Consider the following 15,217-nt stretch of genomic DNA (forward strand, 5'->3'; position numbering starts at 1 on the left):
GACCTCCCCAGATATGGGAGTGTGAAAGAGAGAGAGGGGGTTCAAGAGACCTCCCCAGATACAGGAGTGTGAGAGAGAGAGACGGGGTTAGAGAGACCTCTCCAGATACAGGAGTGTGAGAGAGAGGGGGAATAGAGAGACCTCCCCAGATACAGGAGTGTGAGAGAGAGGGGGTTAGAGAGACTTCCCCAGATACAGGAGTTTGACAGAGAGGGTGTTAGAGAGACCTCCCCAGATATGGGAGTGTGAAAGAGAGAGAGGGGGTTAGAGAGACCTCCCCAGATACAGGAGTGTGAGAGAGAGAGGGGGTTAGAGAGACCTCCCCAGATACAGGAGTTTGACAGAGAGGGGGTTAGAGAGACCTCCCCAGATATGGGAGTGTGAAAGAGAGAGAGGGGGTTAGAGAGACCTCCCCAGATATGGGAGTGTGAAAGAGAGAGAGGGGGTTAGAGAGACCTCCCCAGATACAGGAGTTTGACAGAGAGAGAGGGGGTTAGAGAGACCTCCCCAGATACAGGAGTTTGACAGAGAGAGAGGGGGTTAGAGAGACCTCCCCAGATACAGGAGTTTGACAGAGAGAGAGGGGGTTAGAGAGACCTCCCCAGATATGGGAGTGTGAGAGAGAGGGGGTTAGACAGACCTCTCCAGATACAGGAGTGTGAATCTATTTGTCCTGTTACTTTCACACAGTCGATTTAGAGCTCCGTGTCTCTGTGCTTTTCCCCAGTTTTACGCTTTTGACAGTGGGGGTTATGTGGAGGACAGGTTGAGGGGGATGTTATCTCTCCCAGGGATGAATCCTAGACTCTGTGAGGAAGCTCTCCCTTGGCGTGTGTGACTCCAGTAAAACAGATGTGGTAGACATGGCAGTGCGCCCAGCCTGTCTGCATTGTTACTGTCCTGTCAGGTCTTGTTGTCATGTTGGCTAGAGTCCCACTCTCAGAGGGCGAGGTTAACCCCCGAGGGGCTGGTACAGGTGGCACCCCTGCCTTGCGCTAATCCTCAGATGGTGGCATCGAGTCGATAGAGAGTAGCAGAGACTCCCCCCAGGGTGGGGCTGGTTATTGAGGAGGATGAGGGAGAGTGAGCGAGAGCTGAGTGTACAGGCAGAGATGCCTCTGACTCTCTGGTTTCTGTCTAAGCGGTTGAATGGGTCATTATTCCACACAGCTGGGCTGTCTAGACAAGAGGATCACAACCCTAATCCACTGACTAATTTCAGCGTGATCTTATCTTCACCCCACCCACGGACATGTGCAGGCACTCCCTCCGGAGCTGGGCTGGATAGGTGGAGATTGAGGGATATGGGGGGAAGGTGGGATTGAGACATACGGGGAGAAGGTGGGACAGAGGGATATGGTGAGAAGGTGGGACTGAGGGATATGGGGAGAAGGTGGGACTGAGGGATATGGGGAGAGGGTGTGGGTGAGCGATATGGGGAGAGGGTGGGATTGAGACATACGGGGAGAAGGTGGGACAGCGGGATATGGGGAGAAGGTGGGACTGAGGGATATGGGGAGAAGGTACGACTGAGGGATATGGGGAGAGGGTACAGGTGAGGGATATGGGGAGAGGGTGGGACTGAGGGATATGGGGAGAAGGTGGGACTGAGGGATATGGGGAGAAGGTGGGACTGAGGGACATGGGGAGAGGGTGTGGGTGAGGGATATGGGGAGAAGGTGGGACTGAGGGATATGGGGAGAGGGTGTGGGTGAGGGATATGGGGAGAAGGTGGGACTGAGGGATATGGGGAGAGGGTATGGGTGAGGGATATGGGGAGAAGGTGGGACTGAGGGATATGGGAAGAAGGTCCGACTGAGGGATATGGGGAGAGGGTGGGACTGAGGGATATGGGGAGAAGTTGGGACTGAGGGATATGGGGAGAAGGTCCGACTGAGGGATATGGGGAGAAGATGGGACTGAGGGATATGGGGAGAAGGTGGGACTGAGGGATATGGGGAGAAGGTGGGACTGAGGGATATGGGGAGAGGGTGTGGGTGAGGGATATGGGGAGAAGGTGGGACTGAGGGATATGGGGAGAAGGTCCGACTGAGGGATATGGGGAGAAGGTCCGACTGAGGGATATGGGGAGAAGATGGGACTAAGGGATATGGGGAGAAGGTGGGACTGAGGGATATGGGGAGAAGTTGGGACTGAGGGATATGGGGAGAAGGTCCGACTGAGGGATATGGGGAGAAGATGGGACTGAGGGATATGGGGAGAGGGTGTGGGTGAGGGATATGGGGAGAGGGTGGGACTGAGGGATATGGGGAGAGGGTGGGACTGAGGGATATGGGGAGAAGGTGGGACTGAGGGATATGGGGAGAGGGTGTGGGTGAGGGATATGGGGAGAGGGTGTGGGTGAGGGATATGGGGAGAGGGTGGGACTGTGGGATATGGGGAGAAGGTGGAACTGAGGGATATGGGGAGAGGGTGTGGGTGAGGGATATGGGGAGAGGGTGGGACTGAGGGATATGGGGAGAAGGTGGGACTGAGGGATATGGGGAGAGGGTGTGGGTGAGGGATATGGGGAGAGGGTGTGGGTGAGGGATATGGGGAGAGGGTGTGGGTGAGGGATATGGGGAGAGGGTGGGACTGAGGGATATGGGGAGAGGGTGTGGGTGAGGGATATGGGGAGAGGGTGTGGGTGAGGGATATGGGGAGAGGGTGTGGGTAAGGGATATTGGGAGAGGGTGTGGGTGAGGGATATGGGGAGAGGGTGTGGGTGAGGGATATGGGGAGAGGGTGGGACTGAGGGATATGGGGAGTGGGTGTGGGTGAGGGATATGGGGAGAGGGTGTGGGTGAGGGATATGGGGAGAGGGTGGGACTGAGGGATATGGGGAGAGGGTGTGGGTGAGGGATATGGGGAGAAGGTGGGACTGAGGGATATGGGGAGAGGGTGTGGGTGAGGGATATGGGGAGAGGGTGAGGGATATGGGGAGAGGGTGGGACTGAGGGATATGGGGAGAGGGTGTGGGTGAGGGGTATGGGGAGAGGGTGTGGGTGAGGGATATGGGGAGAGGGTGTGGGTGAGGGATATGGGGAGAGGGTGTGGGTGAGGGGTATGGGGAGAGGGTGTGGGTGAGGGATATGGGGAGAGGGTGTGGGTGAGGGATATGGGGAGAGGGTGTGGGTGAGGGATATGGGGAGAGGGTGTGGGTGAGGGATATGGGGACAGGGTGTGGGTGAGGGATATGGGGAGAGGGTGCGACTGAGGGATATGGGGAGAGGGTGCGACTGAGGGATATGGGGAGAAGGTGGGACTGAGGGATATGGGGAGAGGGTGTGGGTGAGGGATATGGGGAGAGGGTGCGACTGAGGGATATGGGGAGAAGGTGGGACTGAGGGATATGGGGAGAGGGTGTGGGTGAGGGGTTTGGGGAGAGGGTGCAGGTGAGGGATATGGGGAGAGGGTGCGGGTGAGGGATATGGGGAGAGGGTGTGGGTGAGGGATATGGGGAGAGGGTGTGGGTGAGGGGTATGGGGAGAGGGTGCAGGTGAGGGATATGGGGAGAGGGTGTGGGTGAGGGATATGGGGAGAGGGTGTGGGTGAGGGACATGGGGAGAGGGTGTGGGTGAGGGATATGGGGAGAAGGTGTGGGTGAGCGGTATGGGGAGAGGGTGTGGGTGAGGGGTATGGGGAGAGGGTGTGGGTGAGGGATATGGGGAGAGGGTGTGGGTGAGGGATATGGGGAGAGGGTGTGGGTGAGGGATATGGGGAGAAGGTGTGGGTGAGCGGTATGGGGAGAGGGTGTGGGTGAGGGGTATGGGGAGAGGGTGTGGGTGAGGGGTATGGGGAGAGGGTGTGGGTGAGGGATATGGGGAGAGGGTGGGACTGAGGGATATGGGGGGAGGGTGGGACTGAGTTGAGTCAAGGCCTTGGGCAGCACTGAAATCTAACCCCTATCTGTCACTCATTCAGGCTCTGGCATCCAATGGCGATTCAACATTGGGACTGGCGGAACCACAAGTGGCCATGTTCTGTGGGAAACTAAATATGTTCATGGATATCGAGACTGGGAAATGGGAACCGGATCCATCTGGAACACAGGGCTGCCTGGGGACCAAGGATGAAATCCTGACCTACTGTGCGAAGGTAAGTACCTGTCCTGTATAGAGGGAGATTTACTCTGTATCTAACCCCGTGCTGTACCTGTCCTGGGAGTGTTTGATGGGGACAGTGTAGAGGGAGCTTTACTCTGTATCTAACCCCGTGCTGTACCTGTCCTGGGAGTGTTTGATGGGGACGGTGTAGAGGGAGCTTTACTCTGTATCTAACCCTGATGTGGTTTTTTATGCTCCAGGTTTACCCTGACCTGCAGATTACTGGAGTGATGGAATCCAGTCAGCCTGTGAGAATTGAGAATTGGTGCAAGAAAGGGAAGAGAAGATGTAGCGGACATGTTCATATTGTTGTTCCATTCCGCTGTCTTGGTAAGACTGACCTGTACCCCAGTGAGAGACAGTTTGTGTGGGACCCGTACCCCAGTGAGAGTCAGTGTGTGTGGGACCCTAACCCAGTGAGAGTCAGTGTGTGTGGGACCCGTACCCCAGTGAGAGTCAGTGTGTGTGGGACCCGTACCCCAGTGAGAGTCAGTGTGTGTGGGTCACGTACCCCAGTGAGAGTCAGTGTGTGTGGGACCCTAACCCAGTGAGAGTCAGTGTGTGTGGGACCCGTACCCTAGTGAGAGTCAGTGTGTGTGGGACCCGCACCCCAGTGAGAGTCAGTGTGTGAGGGACCCGTACCCCAGTGAGAGACAGTTTGTGTGGGACCCGTACCCCAGTGAGAGACAGTGTGTGTGGGACCCGTACCCCAGTGAGAGACAGTTTGTGTGGGACCCGTACCCCAGTGAGAGTCAGTGTGTGTGGGACCCTAACCCAGTGAGAGTCAGTGTGTGTGGGACCCGTACCCCAGTGAGAGTCAGTGTGTGTGGGACCCTAACCCAGTGAGAGTCAGTGTGTGTGGGACCCGTACCCCAGTGAGAGTCAGTGTGTGTGGGTCACGTACCCCAGTGAGAGTCAGTGTGTGTGGGACCCTAACCCAGTGAGAGTCAGTGTGTGTGGGACCCGTACCCCAGTGAGAGTCAGTGTGTGTGGGAAACGTACCCCAGTGAGAGTCAGTGTGTGTGGGACCCGTACCTCAGTGAGTGTCAGTGTGTGTGGGACCCGTAAACCAGTGTGAGTCAGTGTGTGTGGGACCCGCACCCCAGTGAGAGTCAGTGTGTGTGGGACCTGTACCCCAGTGAGAGTCAGTGTGTGGGACACGTACCCCAGTGAGAGTCAGTGTGTGTGGGACCCGTACCCCAGTGAGAGTCAGTGTGTGTGGGACCCGTACCCCAGTGAGAGTCAGTGTGTGTGGGATGTGTACCCCAGTGAGAGTCAGTGTGTGTGGGACACGTACCCCAGTGAGAGTCAGTGTGTGTGGGATGTGTACCCCAGTGAGAGTCAGTGTGTGTGGGATGTGTACTCCAGTGAGAGTCAGTGTGTGTGGGATGTGTACCCCAGTGACAGTCAGTGTGTGTGGGACACGTACCCCAGTGAGAGTCAGTTTGTGTGGGACCTGTACTCCAGTGAGAGTCAGTGTGTGTGGGATGTGTACTCCAGTGAGAGACAGTGTGTGTGGGACCCGTACCCCAGTGAGAGTCAGTGTGTGTGGGACCTGTACCCCAGTGAGAGTCAGTGTGTGTGGGACGTGTACCCCAATGAGAGTCAGTGTGTGTGGGACACGTACCCCAGTGAGAGTCAGTGTGTGTGGGATGTGTACCCCAGTGAGAGTCAGTGTGTGTGGGATGTGTACTCCAGTGAGAGTCAGTGTGTGTGGGATGTGTACCCCAGTGACAGTCAGTGTGTGTGGGACACGTACCCCAGTGAGAGTCAGTTTGTGTGGGACCTGTACTCCAGTGAGAGTCAGTGTGTGTGGGATGTGTACTCCAGTGAGAGACAGTGTGTGTGGGACCCGTACCCCAGAGAGAGTCAGTGTGTGTGGGATCCGTACCCCAGTGTGAATGAGTTTGTTTGTTAGTGCGTCTGGGCCATGTATTTACTGCTGTTTTCAGTGCGTTGTTTGGAATGTTTATGGCTGTTGCAGCTCTGATCAACAATTGATAATATTCTCTCTCCTTCTCCTGTCTCTCTCTGGCCCTCTCTCTCTCCCACTTTCGCTTTCTCTCTATCCCTGTCTCTATCTTTCTCTGCACCCTCCGTTCCTCTCTCTCTCCTTGTTTTTCTCCATCTCCCTTTCTGTCTCTCTCCTTGTCTTTTACTCTCTCTCCTGTGTCTTTCTCTCTCTCGTCTGCCTCTCTCTCTCCCTGTCCGTCTCTCTCTGTCTCTGTCTGTGTCTGCCTCTCTCCTTGTCCGTCTCTCTCCCTCTCTCTTTATGTCCCTTTCTCTCTCTCTCTCTCTCCCTATTCCTCTCTCGCTCTTTCTCTGACCCTGTCTTTCTCCCTCTCCCTCTCTCTCTGCCTCTGTCTGTCTGTCTGTGCCTACGTCTCTCCTTCTCTCTCCCTGACCCTCTCTCTCTCCCTTTCCCTCTCTCTCTGCCTCTGTCTGTCTGTCTGTGCCTACGTCTCTCCTTCTCTCTCCCTGACCCTCTCTCTCTCCCTTTCCCTCTCTCTCTGCCTCTGTCTGTCTGTCTGTGCCTGCCTCTCTCCTTCTCTCTCCCTGACCCTCTCTCTCTCCCTTTCCCTCTCTCTCTGCCTCTGTCTGTCTGTCTGTGCCTACGTCTCTCCTTCTCTCTCCCTGACCCTCTCTCTCTCCCTTTCCCTCTCTCTCTGCCTCTGTCTGTCTGTCTGTGCCTGCCTCTCTCCTTCTCTCTCCCTGACCCTCTCTATCCCTCTCCCTCTCTCTCTACCTGTCCCTCTTCCTCATGGTCCATCTGTCACCCTCTCCCTGTCCCTCTTTATCTCTCCCTCCCTCCTATGTTGCTGTCTTCTCTCCCGCGCTCCTCTGTTTCCCCCCCCCCCTCTCTCTCTCTCTCTCCGTGACCCCCTGCCTCGCTCTCTCCTGCTCTCAGTCGGGGAGTTTGTGAGTGAGGCATTACTAGTTCCGGACCGCTGCAAGTTTCTTCACCGGGAGAAGATGGATTTGTGTGAAAGTCACATTTACTGGCACAGTGTTGCTAAAGAGGTGAGTGATAACTGACTGACCAGCCTCACTGGCCGACCGATCGCTGACCGACCCCTCGCTGACCGACCCCTCGCTGACTGACCCCTCGCTGACCGACCCCTCACTGACTGACCAGCCTCACTGGCCGACCCCTCACTGACCGACCCCTCGCTGACTGATCCCTCGCTGAGTGACCCCTCACTGACCGACCAGCCTCCCTGGCCGACCGATCGCTGACCGACTCCTCACTGACTGACCCCTTGCTGACCGACCCCTCACTGACTGACCCCTCGCTGACCGACCCCTCACTGACTGACCCCTCACTGACCGACCCCTCACTGACTGACCCCTCACTGACTGACCCCTCACTGACAGACCACTCGCTGACTGACCCCTCACTGACTGGCCCTCACTGACCGACCCCTCACTGACCGACCCCTCACTGACCAACCCTTCACTGACCAACCCCTCACTGACCGACCCTTGCTGACCGACCCCTCACGGACCCACCCCTCACTGACCCACCCCTCACTGACCGATCCCTCACTGACCGACCCCTCACTGACTGACCCTCACTGACTGACCCTCACTGACCGACCCCTCGCTGACCAACCCCTCGCTGACCAACCCCTCGCTGACCGACCCCTCGCTGACTGACCCCTCGCTGACCGACCCCTCGCTGACCGACCCCTCGCTGACCGACCCCTCGCTGACCGACCCCTCGCTGACCGACCCCTCACTGACCAATCCATCACTGACCGACCCCTCAATGACTCACCCCTCACTGGCCGACTGATCGCTGACTGACCCCTCACTGACTGACCCCTCACTGACTGACCCCTCACTGACTGACCCCTCACTGACCCACCCCTCACTAACCGACCCCTCACTGACCGACCCCTCACTGACTGACCCCTCACTGACTGACCAGCCTCACTGACCGACCCCTCACTGACTGACCAGCCTCACTGGCCGACCCCTCACAGACTGACCCCTCAGTGACTGACCCCTCACTGACTGACCAGCCTCACTGGCCGACCCCTCACTGACTGACCAGCCTCACTGGCCGACCCCTCACTGGCCGACCCCTCACTGACCGACCCCTCACAGACTGACCCCTCACTGACTGACCCCTCACTGACTGACCAGCCTCACTGACCGACCCCTCACAGACTGACCAGCCTCACTGACCGACACCTAACAGACTGACCCCTCACAGACTGACCCCTCATAGACTGACCCCTCACTGACTGACCCCTCACAGACTGACCCCTCACTGACTGACCAGCCTCACTGACTGACCAGCCTCACTGGCCGACCCCTCACTGGCCGACCCCTCACTGACCGACACCTCACTGACCGACCCCTCACTGACCGACCCCTCGCTGACTGACCAGCCTCACTGGCCAACCTATCGCTGACCGACCCCTCGCTGACCGACCCCTCGCTGACCGACCCCTCGCTGACCGACCCCTCGCTGACCGACCCCTCGCTGACCGCCCCCTCGCTGACCGACCCCTCGCTGACCGACCCCTCGCTGACCGACGCCTCGCTGACCGACCCCTCGCTGACTGACCCCCTCGCTGACCCACCCCTCACTGACTGACCAGCCTCACTGGTCAACCGATCGCTGACTGACCCCTCACTGACCCACCCCTCGCTGACTGACTGGTCACTCACTGACTGACTGATCTGTCACTCGTTGACTGGTCACTCGCTGATTGACTGGTCACTCATTGACTGACTGGTCACTCATTGACTGACTGATCTGTCACTTGCTGACTGACTGGTCACTCACTGACTGACCGGTCACTTGTTGACTGACCAGTCACTCGCTGACTGACCGGTCACTCGCTGACTGACCGGTCACTCGCTGACTGACCGGTCACTCGCTGATAAGAGGATTTGAGTACAGGAGGAGTGAAGTCTTGCTCCAGTTGTATAGACGCCGGGTTAGACCACACCTGGAGTACTGAGGACACTTTTACCCCTTGCCTCAGAAAGGATATTATTGCCAAAGAGGGAGACCAACGAAGCTTCAACAGACTTGTCCCTGGGATAGCGAGACTGATCCTCCAACAATACAGCACCCCCTCAGTACTGACCCTCCGACAGTGCAGCACTCCCTCAGTACTGACCTTCTGACAGTGCAGCACTCCCTCAGTACTGACCCTCCGACAGTGCGGCACTCCCTCAGTACTGACCCTCTGACAGTGCAGCACTCCCTCAGTACTGACCCTCTGACAGTGCAGCACTCCCTCAGTACTGACCCTCCGACAGTGCAGCACTCCCTCAGTACTGACCCTCTGACAGTGCAGCACTCCCTCAGTACTGACCCTCCGACAGTGCGGCACTCCCTCAGTACTGACCCTCCGACAGTGTGGCACTCCCTCAGTACTGACCCTCCGACAGTGCGGCACTCCCTCAGTGTTCCCGGGATGCTGGGACTGTCCTGTGAGGAGAGTTTGGGGAAACTGGGCCTGGATTCTCTAGAGTTTGGAAGAATGAGAGGTGATCTCACTGAAACCCACAAAATCCTGAAAGGGACAGAGAGGGTTGGGTGCAGGTGAGATGCTCCCCCCTGGCTGGGGAGCCTAGAACCGGGGGCCACAATTTCAAAACAAGGGGGAAGACACTCAGGACGGAGAGTCTTTGGAATTCTCTGTCCCAGAGACTGTGGGAGTTCAGTCAGTGAGTGTGTTCAGAACTGGGATTGACAGGTTCCTCAATACCAATGATCGAAAGGGATATGGGGAGAGTGTGGGGGCTCCATCACCGAGTCTGTTTAAGGTAGATTTCCGGGGGTCCGGACTCCCCCCTCGTACCCGGCGTCCGGACTCCCTCCTCGTACCCGGGTACCGGACTCCCCCTCAACCTGGGGTCTAGCACACCCCCCACCCCCCCACCCCCCCAAAACCCTGAGCAAGTGAGGCTGCTCCGTGTCCTGTTCCCCTAGGGTCAGTGTCGCTCGGTGTTGGACGGTGAACCTGAACTCTAACTCCTCTGCTCTGCCTCCATCCCCTCCCCCAGGCTTGCACAGCTGAGACCCTGGACCTGCACAGTTATGGGATGTTACTGCCATGCGGTCTGGACAGATTCAGGGGCGTGGAGTACGTCTGCTGCCCCTCACGGTTCCCGGGTGTGAGGTTGGAGGATGTAGTGGCACCAGCGACAGAGGAAGAGGCGGAGGACGAGAGAGAAGACGACAGCAAGTCTGTGGACAGGTACCGGGCACCGGGCACCGGGCACTGGGCAGAGTGAACCCTCTCACCCTGTCTCACGACTGAGATTCAACTCGATTGAAATTGATTGGTCAGGGGGACAGGGAGGTCACTTTTATGTGTCACCCCTGGGAAATGCAAATGGACCATGTCGTGAGTTTGACTGATTGTCTGAAGTTGGTTATTGGTGTAGCATTACGACCAGGTTAACAGGTTAACTACCTCCCCCCTTTCTCCCACCCCTGAACTGGTTAGAACAGAGTCTGGATTTTATAAGGGAGATGGGATTGCCAATTTAATATACATCTGACTGTCTGCAGCTCAGTGCCAGGAATAAGTCCGATAGGTTCCTCAAGTTAACGCGTGCAGAGTTAGTTTCACTAGTAACCGACTTGGGTAGAGATGCAGACATCATTAACAGGGGGTTTAAAATGTACAAACCTGTCCTACTCCCCACTACTGTTGAAACAACTCACACGCAACCCTCCACTCCCAAGAATGCAGCCAAAGAATTAAAACTCTGCAAGAGTATCAGAGATTAAAAACTTGGCCGAGCGGCAAGTAACTTCAGAAACAAAAGACCGTCCACATCTTTTCAAAAGGGCCTGCTTCCTGCCAACAGCCTCCCCCTCTCCCCACACCCCCACCACCCAGCAGCAACACCCTGTCTCTGCAGCTGTGGCTGACTGATGCAGAATTCTCCCTTAAGGGCTCTCGGTTTGCAGCGATGAGGTCTTCTGGTGGGATTTTCAAATCGCAAACAGCTCAGCTTTGATGAGGGAGGTTTCAGAAGAAGGAGAGACGGGGTAAGGCTCTTACCCCTGTGCCAATCTTGTCTCTCCCTGACTATTCAAATGGCCAGTAAATTTTTGAAAAACCGAGCGCTGGGTCCCTCTGAGAGTTCCGTACGCTGGTGTCTCCATAAAAAAAGCACAGACATGTAATCTAAAACGGTCCCTTTGCTCTCAGTTACAGAGGAGCTCCTACCTCATGTCTGTAATCTAGTTCAAAGGGTGTAAAGCAGTGACTCGTTGGACAAACGCTACAGGAGAAATCCTTGTCCTTTCTCCCAGTCATTATTAATATCCATTCATGGAATGTGGGTGTCGCTGGCTAGGCCAACCTTTATTGCCCATCCCTAATTGCCCTCGCTCAGAGGGCGTTTAACAGTCAACCACATCGCTGTGTGGGGTCTGGAGTCACATGTGGGCCAGACCGGGTAAGGATGGGCAGATTTCCCTCCCTGAAGGAATTAGTGACCCAGATGGGTTTTTACAACAATCGACAATGGTTTCATGGTCTCCGTCACTGAGACTATTCAGTGAATTTAAGTCCCACCATCTGTGGTGGTGGGAATCGAACCCCCAGAGCAATCGCCTGGGGCTCTGGACTACTCGTCCAGTGACACCATCGCCTCTGCCTCATGGGGATGTGCGTGTGGCCCTGACCATTGGCTTGAGGGGCTGATGGTCTTGTTCTAAAGACTCCTGTGACTCTGGAAGTTTGGCTGAGCGCTTCGGTTGGGTTATACCCAGGTTACAACGCACTTTTTGGAAAATTTTGGACATAAGATTGACCCTCAGATCCGACTGGATCTCAGCCGGTAAGTCCGTATGCGGTGAAGACCTGGGTTAGCTTCACCACCACTACCTGGACAGGGGTGGTTCTCGGGGATTGAGCACTGGGAACGTCCAGAACAGTGAGGACATAACTAAACACAGAAAATGCTGGAAAAACTCAGCAGGTCCAGCAACGTCTGTGGAGAGAGAAACAGAGTTAACGTTTCGAGTCCGAAAACTCTTCTTCAGAGCTAAAGAGAGGTAGAAATGTAATGGGTTTGATACTGTTTAAGAGGGGGAGGAGCATGTGGAGCAAGATAGAAAGTCAGGGGCTTTTTTTTAATTCATTCACGGGATGTGGGATTCGCTGGCTGGGCCCAGCATTTATTGCCCATCCCTAATTGCCCCTTGAGAAGGTGGTGGGTGAGCTGCCTTCTTGAGCCGCTGCAGTCCCTGTGGTGTAGGTACACCCACAGCGCTGTTAGGGAGGGAGTTCCAGGATTTTGTCCCCTGTGGTGTAGGTACACCCACAGTGCTGTTAGGGAGGGAGTTCCAGGATTTTGTCCCTGTGGTGTAGGTACACCCACGGCGCTGTTAGGGAGGGAGTTCCAGGATTTTATCCATGTGGTGTAGGTACACCCACAGCGCTGTTAGGGAGGGAGTTCCAGGATTTTGTCCCTGTGGTGTAGGTACACCCACAGCGCTGCTAGGGAGGGAGTTCCAGGATTTTGTCCGTGTGGTGTAGGTACACCCACAGTGCTGTTAGGGAGGGAGTTCCAGGATTTTGTCCGTGTGGTGTAGGTACACCCACAGCGCTGTTAGGGAGGGAGTTCCAGGATTTTATCCCTGTGGTGTAGGTACACCCACAGCGCTGTTAGGGAGGGAGTTCCAGGATTTTGTCCCTGTGGTGTAGGTACACCCACAGCGCTGCTAGGGAGGGAGTTCCAGGATTTTGTCCCTGTGGTGTAGGTACACCCACAGCTGCTGTTAGGGAGGGAGTTCCAGGATTTTGTCCCTGTGGTGTAGGTACACCCACAGCGCTGTTAGGGAGGGAGTTCCAGGATTTTGTCCGTGTGGTGTAGGTACACCCACAGTGCTGTTAGGGAGGGAGTTCCAGGATTTTGTCCCCTGTGGTGTAGGTACACCCACAGTGCTGTTAGGGAGGGAGTTCCAGGATTTTGTCCATGTGGTGTAGGTACACCCACAGTGCTGTTAGGGAGGGAGTTCCAGGATTTTGTCCGTGTGGTGTAGGTACACCCACAGCGCTGTTAGGGAGGGAGTTCCAGGATTTTGTCCCTGTGGTGTAGGTACACCCACAGCGCTGTTAGGGAGGGAGTTCCAGGATTTTGTCCCCTGTGGTGTAGGTACACCCACAGTGCTGTTAGGGAGGGAGTTCCAGGATTTTGTCCCCTGTGGTGTAGGTACACCCACAGTGCTGTTAGGGAGGGAGTTCCAGGATTTTGTCCGTGTGGTGTAGGTACACCCACAGTGCTGTTAGGGAGGGAGTTCCAGGATTTTGTCCATGTGGTGTAGGTACACCCACAGTGCTGTTAGGGAGGGAGTTCCAGGATTTTGTCCATGTGGTGTAGGTACACCCACAGCGCTGTTAGGGAGGGAGTTCCAGGATTTTGTCCATGTGGTGTAGGTACACCCACAGCGCTGTTAGGGAGGGAGTTCCAGGATTTTGTCCGTGTGGTGTAGGTACACCCACAGCGCTGTTAGGGAGGGAGTTCCAGGATTTTGTCCATGTGGTGTAGGTACACCCACAGCGCTGTTAGGGAGGGAGTTCCAGGATTTTGTCCGTGTGGTGTAGGTACACCCACAGCACTGTTAGGGAGGGAGTTCCAGGATTTTGTCCCCTGTGGTGTAGGTACACCCACTGCACTGTTGGGGAGGGAGTTCCAGCATTTTGACCCAGCGACAGTGAAGGAACGGCCAATATATTTCCAAGTCAGGATGGTGAGTGGCTTGGAGGGGAACTTCCAGGTGGTGGTGTTCCCCATGTGTCTGCTGCCCTTGTCCTTCTAGATGGTAGAGGTCGTGGGTTTGGAAGGTGCTGTCAGAGGAGGTTAGGTGGGAGCTCAGGAGAGGCTGACAAAGATGTCATGGACACAAGACAGAGGGGGTGTTATTGGAAGTGTTAAAGACTAAAGTAGGTGCCGATAGCAGCGTAAAGGTAAGAGCAGATTGTTAGTGGCAGAACAAGGGTCAGCGTCCTGTGAAAGCACCATAGTGAATCGAGTGACAGAGGGTCCTGCGAGGGGGAGGGGGAGGGGGAGGTGCAGGGTGTTGGGGAAAAAGGATTTTAAAAAGGTAGTGTAAATAGCGAGGACATACTGGTGAACCCCCCCTTTAGTGTTGGCAGGATCTACCAGCACCCGATCTACGAGCGTCCTGCTGAGCGGCTCCCCGAAAGTCGGTATGGGAAATCGGGGTGCCAGTTGTCTTAAAGTCTGGGGGCTGCCCCACAATCTGGATCTGTGTCTCCCTGCAGTGGATTGTACCCTTTACTAATGAGGAGGCGCTGGCACAGGGGCTTTGTCACTGGCTGGTATTTCAGGGCAATGCTCCGGGGACCCGGGTTCAAATCCCACCACAGCATATGGTGAAAATCCGAATCCAGTAAAAACCTGGAATTAAAAATCTGATGGTGACCGGTCTGGAGTCACGCGTCGACTTGACTTGACAGGTCTTACAGTAGGCGTTTTGTCCCTGAGTGCGCTAATAGCTACACTAACAACCGATTTGAGATAATCAATCGAGCTGGTAACGTGGCTCATTTATACCTGCTAGAAGTGACATCCGTTTATACGCGGGGGGGCCTGTAAACAAAAGGAACATGTCGAGGCCTTGTGCCTTTTTTTTTGAATGACCCAGGAATTTGGGGAGCCGATAGTTCCCTGTCGGTTTCTCTGTGGCCAATCAGGGTTGACTTGCCAACCACTCAGCACACTTTTCTCCTGTAGTATAAATTGTGGTGATAGTTTGAGATTTGGCAATCTTGGCTTTGGCCTGATGGGTGCCAAGACAAATAGCTTCAGCAACGTTCACCCTCTGTGCTCGCTGGGGACTGTTGAGGTTCATTTTGTTTTGAGGGATAGGATTGAAGACGAGGGATGTTGCGCCGAGTCCCTATTGGTCCTTGGTCAGACCACACTGGGAGCAGTGGGTGCAGTTCCGGTCTCCATGTTAGAAACAGGATGTAGGGACACTGGAGACAGTGCAGAATAGGCAGACAAAGATGATACCAGAGCAGGGAGCTCAAAGCTATCAGGAAAGACTGAACAGGCCGGTGCTCCTTTCTCTAGAAAAGAGAAACCTGATCGAGGTC

At 55.7% G+C, this 15,217-nt stretch overlaps 1 protein-coding gene across 1 annotated transcript in view; it reads left to right on the forward strand.

Annotated features, from left to right (window-relative positions):
- Positions 1-15,217, forward strand: part of LOC121274065 (amyloid-like protein 2) — a 97,264-nt gene that overhangs the window by 18,359 nt on the left and 63,688 nt on the right. The window contains exons 2-5 of the mRNA XM_041181203.1: positions 3,925-4,098; positions 4,307-4,436; positions 7,015-7,127; positions 10,137-10,330. Of these exons, the coding sequence (XP_041037137.1) occupies positions 3,925-4,098; positions 4,307-4,436; positions 7,015-7,127; positions 10,137-10,330 (611 nt within the window). The remainder of the gene's footprint in view (positions 1-3,924; positions 4,099-4,306; positions 4,437-7,014; positions 7,128-10,136; positions 10,331-15,217) is intronic.

Source organism: Carcharodon carcharias (assembly GCF_017639515.1).
Source record: "Carcharodon carcharias isolate sCarCar2 chromosome 29 unlocalized genomic scaffold, sCarCar2.pri SUPER_29_unloc_23, whole genome shotgun sequence".
Lineage (NCBI taxonomy): Eukaryota > Metazoa > Chordata > Chondrichthyes > Lamniformes > Lamnidae > Carcharodon > Carcharodon carcharias.